Genomic DNA, 16,712 nt, shown 5'->3' with positions numbered 1-16,712 from the left:
TTGCCTATTGTTTACTGACTCCAAGAACTGATGCATTTTAGTTCTTAAATTTCACTATTATATTCCACCAGCTTGACTAATATTAACATACTGTAACGTCGTTTAACGTCAAAAAGGACATGAACTGGCAACCAGACATAGTCCAACTGTTAAACATGTGTATATACTGCGTAGGCCTGTCTTTACATTACGTGGGTAAATTGAGAAACACTTTTGGTTTATATCAGATCCTGTTTTACAGACGGTAATTTATGCGTATATTAACTTAGTTAAAACCAGGTTTATCCAGAAGATGTTTATGCGCGTTTCAGGGTCTTGAATTAATTGATTTTCGTCTGTAGTATTCCATGAATCCTATTCATAAAATGCTATACTTCATCTCTGGAACCACTCGATTTTTGCAACTTTAGTAGCTAGTTAAATCTAGTGTAGGCCAGTGACTCAGTCTACTGAAATGCTCCTAAATTTAGAAAGCGTTTCTTAAACGTGTTCGCACTGTCAGCTGAGATTACCTAAAACAAAAGACTATGTCTAGAATCAGTTTTTTAACTCAAAGGAGTCGCTTAATCTCGGGAAACTTAATCGTTAAATTCGTTTGTTGCTAAAAAATAGTATTAAATTAACACGCCTGCTCACGTCATAAGGTTGAATTAACGGCTTTCCCGCCAGCCCACTGCAAATTGATGAGATATGAAGCGTTGTTATTATCGGTGTACAATGAAATTACAGCAACGATAACTGAGTAAAAATTCGTCAGTTCACGATTGGACATTCTGGCGATGTATTTTTTTAATGAACTAAACTAGATTCCAATCGGCTCGTTGAATTATTTTCTCTGGATAAGAAAGTTATCTCCTTGTAATTGCTTATAAGCCTGCGCAGTCTGGTTTCCAAGATAGATAATTTATCAAAGATGCATATTTGTATATTTGTGGATCGTGAGGAGTAGATCGTAAGATAAGCAGTTAAAAAATAATAATAATAAAACTAGTAGTAATCAGAGATTATGAGAGTGCGTTCGCTCTCACTTTAATATTTATATACCGTAAATAAATGATTTCACTAGCTGACTTTCAACCTTTGTCTATTGCTAAAAGCAAGTTTTTTCAGCAGCAACCGAGGTTTTACAGTCAGATACATCTATGCATAGTGTAAAAGTGTATGCTAGTGAAGAGGTCACGATTTGTCGATACGTTGCGTGACGCCGCCAGTTTCTGTAGACTCTCAAGTTTCAAAAAATATTTAAATTACGTAAATTATTCTAAGCTAGCATTTGCAATCGCGTGCTCGTTTCGCGTGCTCGTTTATCGTAAACAAACTCCGTGCGACTAATTCGAGTATTTCCCCTGATGAATAAAGTAGTCTTATGGATCTTGCCTTCAGAGTACTTCTCCACCGATTCCAAACAATAAAATTTTGACCGGATAAAGACTGAGCTATCTGTCGTGACTGGAACTAATCAACAAATGCAGTCAAAATGTAGCTGTTCCCACGGTTATCATCCCAAAACCAAGTCACGTAAATAAACAAGGACAATTCCCTCAAATTTCGATGAATGCCATCGTCGAAACGTTAAAAATTTACCAAAATCTAACGCTGAGAGCACATAATAGCGAAGCGTGCGGCGACTGAATGGAAAGAAGTCAAAGAAAGATCCATCGGAAAGACGAGCTCACATGGCCTGCTCACATACTCACATGTTCGCCACATGTCTTATCACATGTCTTAGCATTAAACGGTAGCAGTTTACTGGCCGTGACATGCCCTGCAAAAATCAAGCGGGGTGGCCATTTTGGTGTCCTTACAGGAATATGGTTTTTTCGGCCTATAACTGTGCACAGGTAAACCAACTCTGGAAAGGCACAGGCCAAAATTAAGTTTGCGTTCCACTTCGTCGAACGCAAAAAATAAAAACTGAATAAAAATTGACAGCCGTCCAGTGCAAATTACGAAAACCTTTATTATCGCGAAATGTGTATAGGATTAAAAGTATCGAGAAGCCGTTAACAGGATTGATCATAACAAAACTGAATAAAACGTTCCCTGGAAAAAATTATTCAAAAGATGAGCTTTCAATTACGCGCACTTTATTCCTACTTCTTTACTTTTTGTAAAATTAACGGAAAACATGCACTATACTGAGTTTTCTCAAAAATAGGTTCTCAAGGAATTTGTTATTGATGCATTGAATAAGTACATTTGGCTACATGTCGAGGATACAGAAATTGACATTATTTTCCTGGTTGGGATTGCATTAACCCAGCTTAATCAAAAAACAAAAAACGACAAAATACAAAACAAAAAAATTCGAATCGCAAAAATAAACTCCGGCAAAATTTAATGCCACACGGTAAGATCACCTAATCGAGGAAAACTGGGGCGACCAAAAAGTGAGCCGAGGAGTGTACCTGAACATGAGAGAAGTTGTTGGAGTCGGGGGAAGTCGGGGAAGTCGAAGTCGGGGGAAACTGAGGCGGGGGAAATATTTTCCCTCTCTCCTTACATGTTCTTTCAAAGCGTTAGCAGGAGCTATTTAAGCTGGCCTTGAAGTACCGCGCGAGGAAGTACTAACACAAAGTTGTACAGATTCTGCTTACAATCTATTTTACTTGCAAACAGCCTTCATAGCAGGCAGCATTAAAAAACATAAAAATAAATCGCGAATTCTGATCACGTCTCGGCCACTCCACCCGAAGGGATTCCTTAAAATTAAAAAAAATAAATCATTTTTCTTTTTCTGCTTGTCATTAAACATTGTATAGAAGATCGTTTTTAAATCCTATTAAGTCATTAATTTTACATTTGACCTTTTTCAATTCAAGACACTTCAATTCGTGTTAGCCCGAGGGGCGAACAGGGCATGGAGTCACGTCCTTCAGAAAAGTTCATCTGTTCGTGTGCCTCCGAGGCAAACACGAAAAACAACTTATTTCAGTATAATAGAGGGAAACTCAAAACAAAAAAATTTAACACAAAGGCGTACCCATCCTTGATTAGCTTCCTCAGAACATATTTAGGACAACCGCGTGGTAAAGTTGGCTAAAATCACGATACGTTATTATTGATCAAAACAAAACTGCAATGATTTGATTTGATTTCTTTCTGAGCTGAAGTCGTTTCGTTGGATCAGTTTCAAATGACGCCATAAACATTGACCAAAATTACTCAACACCTTTCCTGTTTTCAATTTTCAATGCCTCTAATTTTTAAGCTAGAGGTTTAAATTAAAAAACGCTTGGCATTTGTTGTGAGGTCAAAGGCTTCCGTGGTAGATTATTATTATTATTGTTCGTAAACTGAGAAAAATTCTAGAACTCAGCTAATGAGGCTCACGTGCACATTTTTTCACGAGACGAGCAACAAGCAATTCTGAAACAATAATATTGCAACCATATGTAAAACTGACTTATATTAATTTTTTTTCCAAATTTCAAATCAGTTTTGTAAGGCTGCGTTCATCTATTTTTTTTAATATTCGATTGTGTTCACAATAATGTGCTGTTATTTAACACACTAGCGGATTGATAACATGGGGGTAATTAATTCATATCGATGAATTTCATGCGCAAACTAAACAACGTTACATTCTGATTCACATGCACAATAAAAATAATTTAAACTGTAAAAAGAACATTACGTATACCTGGTAGTTTTGCTTGTGGTTAGCCTGTTTCTCTTCGTAATTCTCAGTGAAATTGCCCTCAATGTCCTCGCGACGACTGGTTATTGAAAAAAAAAGAACTCGCTGGACTCCACGCTCGCTGTTCTGTGATTAAGGGCACTGTAAGACGTTCAGACTTCCTCAAACTTTAGCGATTTTGTCACGTGATCTTGAGCCGACAAAATAGCAGCCAGCGTAGTATCGTTGCCAGACTCATAGGTAGTCTTTTCTCGGACGAGTTACGCCCTGTACCTTGTGCGACTTGTGATCTGCCCACGGTCATTGCTGTATGCGGCTTTGGTTTTACTGAGAGGGAACTGAGAGGGTTTCCAACAGACGCCGAGACGCACGACGCTTTAAGGACGGAAAATTTTTTTTGGGGGGGGGAGAAGGAGGGGGTGGGGGAGAGGATGGGCAATTTTCTGAGGTATGAAATTTTTTCCCCCTTTTTTTTGGTGGGCAGCAGCTTGTGCAAGATTAATTGTTCACATCAAAAACAGGACCTGGATAGTAGAAAGCACTTGCTCGATTTTTTTTCCCATGGTTCCCTTTCCACGTTTTTGTTGTTGTTGTTTCTTTTGTTTTTGGTTTTGTTTTTGTAGCAGTTTCTGCATGCTTGTTATATGCACGCAGGAAAATTTTTTAAACATCGTCTACCCCTCCCCCCTTCCCCCAGCCCCCTGCATCCAAAAAAACCTGTCCGTCCCTTACTTTGATCCCAACCAGAAACCTATCACTAGTGATGGGCTCCTGTTCCAACGCAGAGAGGAGACTGGGCGCTTGTGGGGTGGTTACCGCAGAGTGACATATTTGTAACAGGAGCTACTGAGCGTGACATTTGTGCTAAGCTTCAGTGCTCTCAGAAAATGACGTAAATCTACATTTCAACACAATTAGCCCTTCGTGCGATATAAGTGTACACGCAAATTTAAGTAGACAGGAGCAACAAGAAAACATTGGCGACAGAGGTATTACAAAAATGGCCGGGAGATTCCTTTTGTTAGCGAATGCTGTACTCGTTGGTTTTTATCTACAAGAATCCAAGCAATCGAACGTCTATCGCTTCGGAACAAAAACAGCTTACCACTTCGACAACACTTCAGTTTCCTCGCTAAAATACCCCGAACATTGTCAACCAGTTCATCTCAACATGGTAATACGCCACGGATCACGGTATCCAAGCGATGGCGACAGAGAAGAAATGGACGATCTTCTGAACAAACTGAACGAAATCTACACCGTAAGCTCGCCATTTCGTTTCAAGAACCTGACACTACCGTGGAACAAACCACGCGAGTGGAATGACGCTGAGCCAAGCGAATTATCATCTGTTGGAGAGAACGAACAATATAACATAGCCAAGAGATTTCGATCTCGTTTTCCTGAAGTGTTTGTGAAGGAGTACTGGAACAAATACTACAAATTTGAGTCAGCGGACAAGCTTCGCACCGCACAAAGTGCCATGTCGTTCGCGTACGGACTCTTTGAAGCTCGAGGACCCGTGACCCCATCAAAATTTCAACCTGTTGCTATTACATTTTCCGGCCGTGAAAATGATAGATTGTTGTCTTCTTACAAATGGTGTCCCCGATATGAGATTGATGTTGAAGAACATGGTGTTGCAGAGGTAGAGAGGTTCGTCCAAGGCCCGGAGATAAAGAACCTAACAAAGCAACTAGAGAAACGACTTCAGATAACCGGAAAGCTGTCACTGACATTTGACCTTGTGGAAAAGATTTTTAGGCTTTGTGCATTTGGTGTAATGAATCGCAGGGACAGCAGCTGGTGTTCTCTGCTAAACGAAGGCGACATTAAGGTATTGGAATATCAAGACGACTTGGAAAACTATTACGAGCATTCCTATGGTAACAGTCTCAACCACAAGATAGAATGCACTCTTCTCTCAGATATCACCCAACATTTGCGTGATTTCTCCATGGGAAAGAGTGCATTTCGTGGCGTATTTCGTTTCACTTCTTCCGGCACGTTAGTTTCTCTGTTGACAATACTAGGGCTCTTCAGAGATCCTGTTCCATTACGGGCTGACAATTACATCCAGCAGAGTAAGCGACAATTCATGATTTCTAACATGGTGCCAATGTCCGCCAACATCGCTTTTGTTCTTTCCGCGTGCAACTCAACAGAAAAGGCGGGAAAATTAGAGCACAAGCTACAGGTGTTGGTGAATGAGAAACCCGTTGCTCTGTCGTGTTGTCATGGAAACACAAACTGCGGTCTTGACGAGTTTCTGACCTGTTTTAAGAAGACTGTGGATGGCTGTGATTTTGACGCGATGTGCTCCTTGCCTCCTACCGGTAATCCCAGGGCCTCGGCCTCGACCTCGAGTCCTCTTCATGTTTTTATGTCATTGTCACTTATTTTAGCGCTGATTTTTTAAGATTTCATGACGGTAGCCGGGAGCCCATAAAATCAACGCGAGGATTTTGCCATACGAGTGAGAAATATTTTGTATTTTTTTTTTTATATATACCTATTAACTCATCCAAGATTCACGGACAGGACATATAGACAGGATAACAAATCTGTAAATGGAAATACAGTCGAATCTCTTTTTAACCGCCACCTCTCTACAACGGCCAATTTTTTATGTTGTTCCAGAGGACGGTCCATACATTCAATTTTATTTTAATCTCTTTACAACAGCCACCTCTCCAAAACGGCAACGGACGGCGTATACAACCCCGTTCTTTTATAGTTAACCTTATCCGTACCGCACGTAATTGGTCTCTGTTTCTGTTTGGTTTCTGTTTTATTGATATATTTTGATAGTGTTACCTATTTATATGTTACAATAAACATTTTTCTACACAATAAAAAATGTTTTCCCCTTTTAAAACAGGTGTCATATTACACCCCTATCTCCCCATAATGGCCACCTCTCTACAACGGCCACTTTCCTCTGTCCCTAAGGCCAAGGTGGCCGTTGTGGAGAAGTTCGACTGCCTATCAAACTACATACATACATGCATACATTACTTTATTTACCCTCGGATTTCAGAGTAGGTTATGCAGCTAATATTTCCGAGCATTTAACCATCAGCTCAGAGATAGACCACCACACCGGGAACTACGTCCGCTACTCTTTTCGATCAGTGTGTGGCTTCTTTTACGTCCCACACAATTAATTATGAAGGGTTGTGAGACGGGGCCTACGGTTTATTGTCCTGGTCCGAGAAGACGAGAAGGTCTAACCATTTGCAGATGTCATTACAAAGGCAGCACTTTCTCCTCAATTATTTAAAGACCCTGAGTGTTGGTCCGGCCGGTTAGTTTAGCAGAGTAAGCATATGAACAGAAACCTGAAAGTGTGCTTAAGTAACACGGTAAACATCTGTCCTATTCGTAGTTTTTTCACGGTGAGACACTTTTTACAGCTTGGTAAACTCTGATCGCGTAGCGCTGTGCAAGATTTTGAACGCCTCTTTGAGTGTACTTCCAAATTTAACAGGCTCGTATATTTCCCAGGGTGTCTGACACAAGGAGACTAGGGCTACTGTTTCCAGTATTCCTCATTTTCCTTGGACGTGAGATGCAGTGGGGCTCATTTGAAATTCGAAACCACCATGGGCATCGCAGCTCTTTCTCATGAAGTACGGGTTATTCCTTTCTCTCAGTCCTTCCTCGTTTTTACCAGTGGTTTGCATATCGCTCACGCGCAGGATATTTAGAATAAATATGCCAGCGTTCAATCGCGAATGCTGTTCTCTGATTGGCTACGCTACTCATTATCTATTTTCTGTTGCAGATAGTGAGTAGCTTAGCAGTGTGCGCTTGTTAACAAAATGACGGCCACTTCTTTGGGTTTTTGAAGTGTCTGTGAGGAGGATTTAGATTAAAGTTTTTACCGAGTAGTAGATTTATGCTAAAACAATTAGATTATTCGCTCTCGATTTCAGCTATCAAGTGATAGAAATTTCGAGCTCATAATCTAATTGTTAAGTAGTCGTTACCACATATTACCCAAGTTTAACTATATTTGTATGGTATTGTAGGGTGAAGAAGCTGTCTTGTACTGTAAGAAGTGTTAATAGCTCTGTTGTATTTTAAGTAGTGTATGTAGCTTTTATTGTACTGTTTTAGTGTAAAGTAACAGCAGAAGTGTTGTAAAGTATAAACAAACATAATAAAATAACTTTATTAAAAAAAAACTATATTTGTATTACAGTCTTGCTATTATTTGTTATTCAACTTACTCTCAACTCCTTAGATTTTCTGAGTGTATTATTATTTTGAGCCTCTGGCTCGGGAGCCAGATTGTGCAAGCTCTGCCCGTGTTATCATATTTATTAAATGTCTTACTTATTGTATACATTTCCATGCAGTGGCCTGGTTACTTTGGTACTTTAGAAGTTCAAGGCCACTCTGCTAGTATTTTAAAGATAAGTGCTTGTCATTTGTCACTGAACTCTTGGAACCCTTATAACAATCGCGACAACAAACCAAGCGTACGTTCATGTTGTTTTACATGGAACCGTAACAACGGGGAGCATGACGTGCAAGCTAATTAGTTCCCATGGGTCGAGTCTTGGTTATCTATCTGAAAATAACCCCAGGGGTACTGTAATGAATCGCCGACCGGGGTGGGCTCGTTATCTCAATTAGGAAATGACTCTACGCCCCTCAAACGAGAGACCAAAAATGTTTTATCTTATCAGCATTTCTGAATTAATCATAAAAATTGCAATTTCATCGATTGTGATTGGTTTAAAAAACTCCTATTTTCCACTAATTCACTTGCCAAGTTGTTATCGGACAGTTTGTTATTTGACAGTTTGTTATCGGACAGTTCAATAAGCCAATCACAGTCAAAATTGTAGTTCAAATCAACCGATCACATTCAAAGTTGTAGTTACGTGCGCTTTTGTGTTGTTGGCGCCTAATTACCGGTAGGAGGCGCGGTGGCCTTAGAATGTTTACATCTCCTTTGTAGGTATTTTAATGCAAATTTTCCCTTTCTTTCATAACTTGCTATTCTTCTTTTCTCGGAAATTGTAATTTTTATGATTAATTGGTGATAAGACTTCGTGTCGTCCAATTCGGACTGTAATCATACTCGTGATAAACAAATCGAACTCCCGCTGCGCGGTCGTCCGATTTTGTTATCACTCTTATGATAACCGACCGAATGAATGAGTTGCCAGTAATCGGATACCCGTGTTTGCGCAAAGAACTCTGGGATCGTCAGGGGGCAAACATTGCAAGTCGCTAGAAGGAAATGTATGGCGAAAAGTTGTTTCGACGCCCAAAAACATGATTTTGGGGAGATATCAACGCTTTTCCGCCATTGTTTTATCGCAAATGGATTTTGGCAATGTTGGTACATGGAAAATGTAAGTTTTTGTTTGAATAACCATGAAATAAGTGATAAAATTTATCGATGAACTACCTTTTGCTTGCGTGAGGTTTATTGTGAAATACATTAAAGAGAATATTGAAAATTTCAATACACGCCTGATCTCGAGAGGCTACCCGGAGCAAATGGAAGTTATATATAAAGACAGAAAAGAAGCTCTAAAACAGAAATCGAAAATTGCAGAAAAGGAACTACTACCCTTTGTGTCGGGCAATTTTACTCAATCGTCAATACCAAACTTTGGAAAGCATAATCACGCACAAATGGAACTTTTAAATACAAATGCTCAGAGATATATTCAAGGAGCCACCCTTGATCTGTTATAGAAAAGGAAAATCACTGAAATACGTGCTTGTAAAAGCGAAACAAAGGCTTTGAGCAACACAGTAGCCACACAGCATGAGTCGCGCGGACTCATTTGTCATTAAATCAACCCCAGACAGTACAATGATCGCCACCGGGCTTATTTCCAGTATTATTTGTATGACTGAGCTTTCAAATAAGCCAAAAGTAGCCTGTACACAACTTAAAAGGCTTTACTGGGTTATTTCCTCTCGATTTATACCTAATTAATTTTGTATATTTTCAGACCATACCGCGATGTAAATTTCACAATAAACCTCACGCAAGCAACAGAGTTTACCGGTAGATTTTGTCACATATTTCACGGTTATTCAAACAAAAACTTACATATTCCACATATCAACATTGCCCAAATCATTTCGCGATAAAAACGACGGCGAAAAAGCGATGATCTCTCTCAAAAATCGTTTTCTTGTACCTCGAAACAACTTTTCGCCATACATTTCCTTCTAGCGACTAGCAATGTTTGCCCCCTGACGATCCCAGAGTTCTTCGCGCAAACACGGGTATCCGATTACTGGCAACTCATTCATTGGACTCCACTCAGTCCTACTACCATTACATATCACAGAGCTTATAACTTCTCTCGATCATAAGCACTTTCCTTTTGATTTTGTCGCTTTGCACATCGTTAACGTATGATTTGAGATGTTTCCAAAGGGTCTTGATAATAGCAGGCAAGTCAAGAATTTAAAGAGAATGATAAACTTTTAAGTTTCAGAGACAAATTTCGACATCTTCAGTTGATTGATGTACAAAGCGTTAGTAGAATTTATAATAAGAAAAAAGCTAGCTTTGACAAGAAATTACAAATTAAACCATGTAGATCTAAAATGATCCTTATAATTCTCACACTTTCACCCTTTGCGTCATTTTGTTGTCACAATTAACATGATTCTTCTTGTTATAAATTCTACTTCCAACGCTTTTTTGCACACCAAGCAACTGAAGATGACAGTACGTTCTGTCGAAACATGTCTTTGAAACTTAAAAGTTTTGGCGTTTTAATTTCTTTAAATTCATCATGAGAGATGTATACCCAAGGCTTCCAGTTGGAATTTTATTTTATCGCAGCCACAGTAAAAAAAACTTCGGAGTTCGCTGTACACGTTGAAACATGTACACGAAAGAATAGTGAATCAAACAACTCGACCGAATAATCACGGAATGTAAAGTACTTATAGTGAAAAGCATAATTTAGTTGATGCTGATATTTATAGATTTAAGACAAACACCTTACAATTGATATTGCTCACCTTTTGTCTTTCGTTCATTATATGCTCAGATTTAAAATGTCAAAGGTGATAGCACATTATCCAAATTCGTGAAGTATTTTACTTGAAAATATTTCCTCAAGAATTATGAATTCAAACCTTGAATTGAGTAAACCTTACCTAATTTTTCGATCACTAGGTTTTTACAAGACTAAATTGTTCATTGAAAATCATGCAAACCTTGAATTGAGTAAACCCTACCTACTAAATAGTTCATCTACTTGTTGCTACTGTTAAAGTTAAAACTTTCCGCTCTAATACCAGAAACACTTTTCCTGCAGACAACATTTATCAAATTAAAATCTTCCACCGTATCCCGGTATTTCGCTCGAAAATATTTTTACCTAGTATTTTTTCACGAGTTTTACAATCGTTGATTGACAACTCTAATCAAGATTGCAAGAGACACTTGAATGAACACATCTAGTGCTCAAAGTGTTCAAAACTTCTTGTGAAAAGCTATTAGTTTTTAAAATAATCTAGACAGAAAGAGGCATTTTAAAGGATTCAGCGATCATGAACTCTGGAAAACCATAGATAGCAGGTAACTTCATTGTGGTCAAAATTGGATAGATCTAATTACTGATCATGGTTAACATGAGTTTCGTATAGCCATATATGGTTGCGCACCTGTTTCAGCACAAGCGGTATCGTTTTAGATCAAACTCACAATAGATTGAGATTCCTGAGATGCTTTACTTCACTTACACAATTGACTTTGATTGACTTGCTTATCTAGACAGCAATAAATAGGAATCTCGGCTTTACTTGCAACTAGTTTTAGCTCACTGAACTGGCCATTAATTACTGAAGTCAGTGCAACATCATGGCAGAAAACCTAACATACAAAGTAATCGTTTGCATCTTGTTTACACTCCCGCTGCTTTTCCGCGTTCAAGAAGCTAGTGAGCAATCGAAATACTATCGCTTTGGAACAAAAACAGCGTACCACTACGACAATGCCACGGCTTCCACCCGGAAATTCCCTGGAGGATGTCGGCCAGTTCACCTCAATATGGTGTTACGACACGGATCTCGATATCCAAGCAAAGGCGACATAAGAGACTCCAGTGATCTTCTGACCAAACTGAAGAAAATCCATTCTTCACCCGTTTTCCGCTACAAAAACGTGAACATATCGTTCAACAAACCACCTGAATGGGAAGACGCTGAGCCAAAGGAGTTATCGTCTGCTGGAGAGAAAGAACAATATGGCATCGCTAAGAGATTTCTATCGCGTTTTCATGACGTCTTCGACAAGAAATACTGGAACAAGTATTACAAGTTCGTTTCCTCAGACAGGCCTCGTACCGCCCGAAGTGCCATGTCATTCGCGTACGGACTCTTTGAAGATAAAGGAAACGTATCCTCATCAAACTTCCAACCAGTTGCTATAACATTTTCCGGTGACAAGGATAACGATAAATTGCTGCTGCCTTACGATGCCTGTCCCCGGTACACAACTGATGTTGTACACCAAGGCCTGGGAGAGGTAGAGAAGTTCAATGAAGGCCCGGAAATAAAGAACCTAACAAAGCGACTTGAGGAGCGACTTCAGATAACCGGAAAGCTTTCACTGACTTTTGACTTTGTCGAAAAGATTTTCAGGCTTTGTGCGTTTGGTTTCATGAATCGTAGGGACACCAGCTGGTGTTCCCTGCTCGAAGAAGAGGATATTAAGGTACTGAAATATCAAGGCGATTTGCAAAACTATTACGAGCATTCCTATGGGAACAAACTCAGCTATGAGATAATCTGCCCTCTTCTCTCCGATATCATCCAAAATCTGCGAGATTTCTCCACGAAGGAGACTGAATTCCACGGTGTATTTCGGTTTACTTCGTCAGGAACGGTAATTTCCTTGTTAACAATGCTTGGACTCTTTCAAGATACCACACGCTTGCGGGCCGACAACTATCAGCAGAATGACAAGCGAAACTTCACGTCAAACCTGGTTCCCATGTCCGCCAACGTCGCTGTTGTCTTGTACGCGTGCAACTCCACAGAAACGGCGGTAAAGTTACAGGTGTTGGTGAATGAGGAACCCGTGGCTCTGCCATGTTGCGATGGAAAGATGACCTGCAGCCTCGACGAGTTTCTGTCTTATTTTAAGGAGACTGTGGATAGCTGTGATTTTGATGAGATGTGCTCCTTGCCTCTCGTTCCTCCTACAGGCAGTCCAACAACAGCCTTGGCCCAAATTACTAGTCCGCGGCTAGGCTCAATTTTTTTATTGTTATTAAGTTTTGCCGCCTTTTTTTTTAAAATCTAAGGAAGACGCAAGTTAGTTTCATTGGTTGTTAATGACCAATACACAATCAATAGTGTTATAATACACTATTGAAATGATCTTCTGCTTTATAGAGCATGATCCAAACAAATCCAATCCACCGACATTTTATACGCAGTTGACCCACTTTTTTCCCTTAGATCCGGAAGAGCAAGATCTGGAAACTAGCTTATTTAATGTAGAAGAGTCTTACAATAATTGCACCGATCAAAACTTTTAAGGGTAGAAGGCAGAAAAAAAAAAGAAAAAGAAACACATAGCTTTCACTTAGATGGATTAAATATTAGAGAGAATCATAAGTGGTTTACTATTAGTTCTCTGTTGTCTTTGGTCAGTAGGTTAGGTTTAACGTGTCATATAATTAAGACATGCAGCATAACATTAAAAGGAGTTCATTCGAGATTGGTTTCATTGTGAGTAATGCTTCACCCAATGTGAATTGGCCACTCTTGCGTGAAAAGACTTTACATATCTCCCTCTGAAAGGTAAACCAAGATCACCAGACTTTTCAAAGTATCTCCTTTATTTTATCTTTCATTTTATTTACTTTTTATTTTATTTTTGATTTGATTTGATTTTTTATTTGATTTGATTGATTTTTTATTTCATTTGATTTTTTATTTTATTTTATGTTGTGTTGTGTTGTTTTGTTTTGTTTTGTTTTGCTTTTTGTTTTGTTTTGTTTTGTTTTGTTTTGTTTTGTTTTGTTTTGTTTTGTTTTGTTTTGTTTTGTTTTGTTTTGTTTTGTTTTGTTTTGTTTTGTTTTGTTTTGTTTTGTTTTGTTTTGTTTTGTTTTGTTTTGTTTTGTTTTGTTTTGTTTTGTTTTGTTTTGTTTTGTTTTGTTTTGTTTTGTTTTGTTTCATTTCATTTTATTTTATTGTAAACCATTCATTCTCATCTTGGCCACAATGTTCTGACAAATTTTTGATGGAAACTCAGAGGCATTACAAGACTAAGGTGCCATAGCCAAGAACACGACAACACAGTGACTCCTGCTGGACCACTTGATCCAGAACATTAACACACCCTGTCTCTCTTAGAGGATTTCAAAAGTGTGTAGTATAGCAGGACGCATGCCCCTTTTTGGACCAAAATGTCACAAACTTTTCCCGGACATCAAACGACCTTTATCCAGATCCTGTATCCTGGTTCCAGGAAATATTCATACCAACCCATTGGGAATTCCAAGGGCAAGGAGGAGGCTTGATTTAAAAAGAAAATGTGAAGCCAGCTTGGAAATCCGGTGCAAATGGGGATTGGGATGGGAGTGGGGAGTCCAATCAAAACATCTTCCATGAGAGGGATATGGACACTGGGGTGATGAATGAACCCTAACCCTAATGTAGCATGCATCTTTCATGGAGTGAGTCACATGAAGGGAAAGTTTAGAGCGCTGAACTGAAGGTGTGAGCCACTAGCTGGGTTTGGGGCATGGCCCTGAGGAAATTTTTTTTCCAATTCTCCAGGGAAAAGTTTCTTGAATCAAAACATGGAAAAATGTTGGGTATTAGCAACTTTTGTAGTTTAAATGTGGGATAAGTGATGGCAGGTTTAATTATTAAATTTTCTCAAAGGACTTTCAAGGTCTGGAATTTTATCCTTCATTTTCAAAAGGATTTTCAAGGTGCATACCAACCTTGTTCCCTATTTTTATTTATGAGAAAAATACAAAAAAATTGATATTGTGTAACATCGGTTAAAACCAGTGAAAACATCCATTAAATTATGTAAAATATCATGACCCATTTCTTTTAAGAGCACTAACTGACCATCTCACTTACAGTAACGTAAGAGTACAATAAGTAAGCCTTTAAGTTCCTAGGCAAAGGAAGACACTCTAGTTGGTTCGGTGGAACCAACCTGTTGATCACCAGTCGGCACATATGCCGCAGTTCAAACTTCAAAGGAAGCTGCAAGATCCGAACAAAACCATCACTTTGTCCAACAGCTAGTTCTTGACAGCTCTTTGTAAAAGCGACAGAACAGACTGCAACTGTGGCACTTGATTCATTAGGAGCCTCTTGTTCACCGGTAACAGTTGCATTTATCTCATAGAGAGTGTGCAAGAATTCTGTGTCAATTATTATAACTTTTCCTTGTGAAGTGCCAAAGGCCAGCAGAGAACCATCTGGGCTGTATGAGAATGCAGTCAAACAAGTTGCACCTGTCACAAGCTGTGCTTCTTTTACACGCTTAACTTCGTCACCTTGAAGATACCAGATTTCAAACAGACCATCTTCAAAGCAGGCTGCAAGCTTCTGGCATGGAAAACTTGGTTCAAATGCACAGCTGCAACTATTACCTGCTGTAGCATCTGTCCTTATGGCAGAGAGCAACTCCAAATTCTCACTCTTCAAAACGTACAGCTGACTCAGCGAACTGGAGAATACAAGAAGAGAGCTATCTGGCGAGAACACGCAGCTCACCAGATGCCCAGCAAATCCAGGCAAAACTACTTCACAGCTTACCCTCCAAAAGCTCTTCAGCCTTGTTTTGGATTTCACTTGCCACAAGCAAATTTCATTCGTTTCAATACCTCTGTGAGATTCCAGAGTAACATTACTCACAGTGACGGCTTTTAGGCCATCAGGAGAAAACACACAACATAAAGCTCTCGACAGAAGGCTTCTGTCCCCATACCCACCAGTGTCACAGTCTATTTTAAAAGGCTCAAGGGTGCAGTCATCTGTTCGCTCCGCCAGAATGATATGGCCGTTCCCCGTGTTTAAAATAAATGATACGATCTCGCCGTTTGGAGAAAAACAGCACACGGGACGTGGTGAATACGTGAACAGGCTGTCATCGTGACTTTCTTCGTTGTTCTCAAAGTCCCAACACTGAACAAATCCTGCTCGAAAATGTCGCAGAGGGAGACCTGCAAAGGTGGTCAACGTTAACAAGCTTGTATCGTCGTTCGGTGGAAAAGCACATGCCGTCACCTTCATGACCTGATCGAGTCCTAAAGGTCCCGAGTGTTTTAGTTCCTTGAGAACAGTAAACGGAGGAGGAATCTCCTCGCCTTCCAGATGAAATGACCGATAAGTTGATGTGCAAAGAGACAGTTCTCGCCCCTGAATTTCTGTTTCGTTTGGTTTTGAAGAGTCCAAACCCATGTCTTCGCTCATTCTTAAATGACACCTTTACCCTCTGTATATCTTGCAGGGAATAGATCCTTCGCAATCAGGATAAAAGACACAGTTTTGCTTCCTACAAGGTCCACAGTCTTCACAAGGAATCCATCTTGGTGTTTTGTTAGTTCCCAGATCTCCTGGTGCATTAGTACCCAGTTTACAGGAAAATATTGAAAAGTAAATAAATAAAGGAAAGACAAATGGAAAGAAAGGAAACGATAGCGAAATACTGCTGTAACAGCAACACACTCTAGCCATGCAGATTGCATGCTATATATTTTGGATGCACAAGTTTTCAGTATTTGAATATACGATCTTAGTAGGCCTTCTAGCAAGCTATGAAGCAAGGCTGATTACTACGTAGAAAGCTTAACGGGACAACGACATAACAGCCCATATAAGCGAGTACCCGTACCTGCCCCTCCTCAGGGATGGATGGCAAGCAACGCCCTAGGTCTTGATCCATAAACATGCAAAGAAGAACTTGGCCAGTATCCAGCTATCTTGACCGAGGAACCTAGCCTTGGTCATAACCCATAGATATATATTTCTCTCCGCGACTTGTGTTTTAGTTGTTCTTTTTTTAATTTAAAAAAAAAAAAAACACTCTTACATAACA

General features: G+C 39.5%; 3 protein-coding genes across 3 annotated transcripts; 2 read left to right on the top strand and 1 right to left on the bottom strand.

Annotated features, from left to right (window-relative positions):
- The first annotated feature begins 4,498 nt into the window (after window positions 1–4,498).
- On the top strand, window positions 4,499–6,518 carry LOC110061110 (multiple inositol polyphosphate phosphatase 1-like). Its single transcript, XM_020767944.2, has one exon. It carries the CDS (start codon window positions 4,641–4,643, stop codon window positions 6,057–6,059), a length of 1,419 nt encoding a protein of 472 aa, XP_020623603.1. The 5' UTR covers window positions 4,499–4,640; the 3' UTR covers window positions 6,060–6,518.
- A 4,894-nt stretch (window positions 6,519–11,412) lies between these two features.
- On the top strand, window positions 11,413–13,362 carry LOC110061099 (multiple inositol polyphosphate phosphatase 1-like). The gene has a single exon (XM_020767927.2). It carries the CDS (start codon window positions 11,499–11,501, stop codon window positions 12,942–12,944), a length of 1,446 nt encoding a protein of 481 aa, XP_020623586.2. The 5' UTR covers window positions 11,413–11,498; the 3' UTR covers window positions 12,945–13,362.
- A 105-nt stretch (window positions 13,363–13,467) lies between these two features.
- LOC110061100 (uncharacterized) lies at window positions 13,468–16,208 on the bottom strand. The gene has a single exon (XM_020767928.2). The coding sequence runs from the start codon at window positions 16,085–16,087 to the stop codon at window positions 14,723–14,725; it is 1,365 nt and encodes a 454-aa protein (XP_020623587.2). The 5' UTR covers window positions 16,088–16,208; the 3' UTR covers window positions 13,468–14,722.
- Between the last annotated feature and the right edge of the window lie 504 nt (window positions 16,209–16,712).

Source organism: Orbicella faveolata, unplaced genomic scaffold, assembly GCF_042242905.1.
Source record: "Orbicella faveolata isolate gen_17 unplaced genomic scaffold, um_ofav_v1 contig_24, whole genome shotgun sequence".
NCBI classification, from domain to species: Eukaryota; Metazoa; Cnidaria; class Anthozoa; order Scleractinia; family Merulinidae; genus Orbicella; species Orbicella faveolata.
This window is presented reverse-complemented; position numbering and strand designations above follow the sequence as displayed.

What these genes read in the sequence shown, in the direction of transcription:
- LOC110061110 (XM_020767944.2), top strand. Translation starts at nt 4,641, where the DNA reads ATGGCCGGGAGATTCCTTTTGTTAGCGAATGCTGTACTCGTTGGTTTT.
- LOC110061099 (XM_020767927.2), top strand. Translation starts at nt 11,499, where the DNA reads ATGGCAGAAAACCTAACATACAAAGTAATCGTTTGCATCTTGTTTACA.
- LOC110061100 (XM_020767928.2), bottom strand. Translation starts at nt 16,087, where the DNA reads ATGAGCGAAGACATGGGTTTGGACTCTTCAAAACCAAACGAAACAGAA.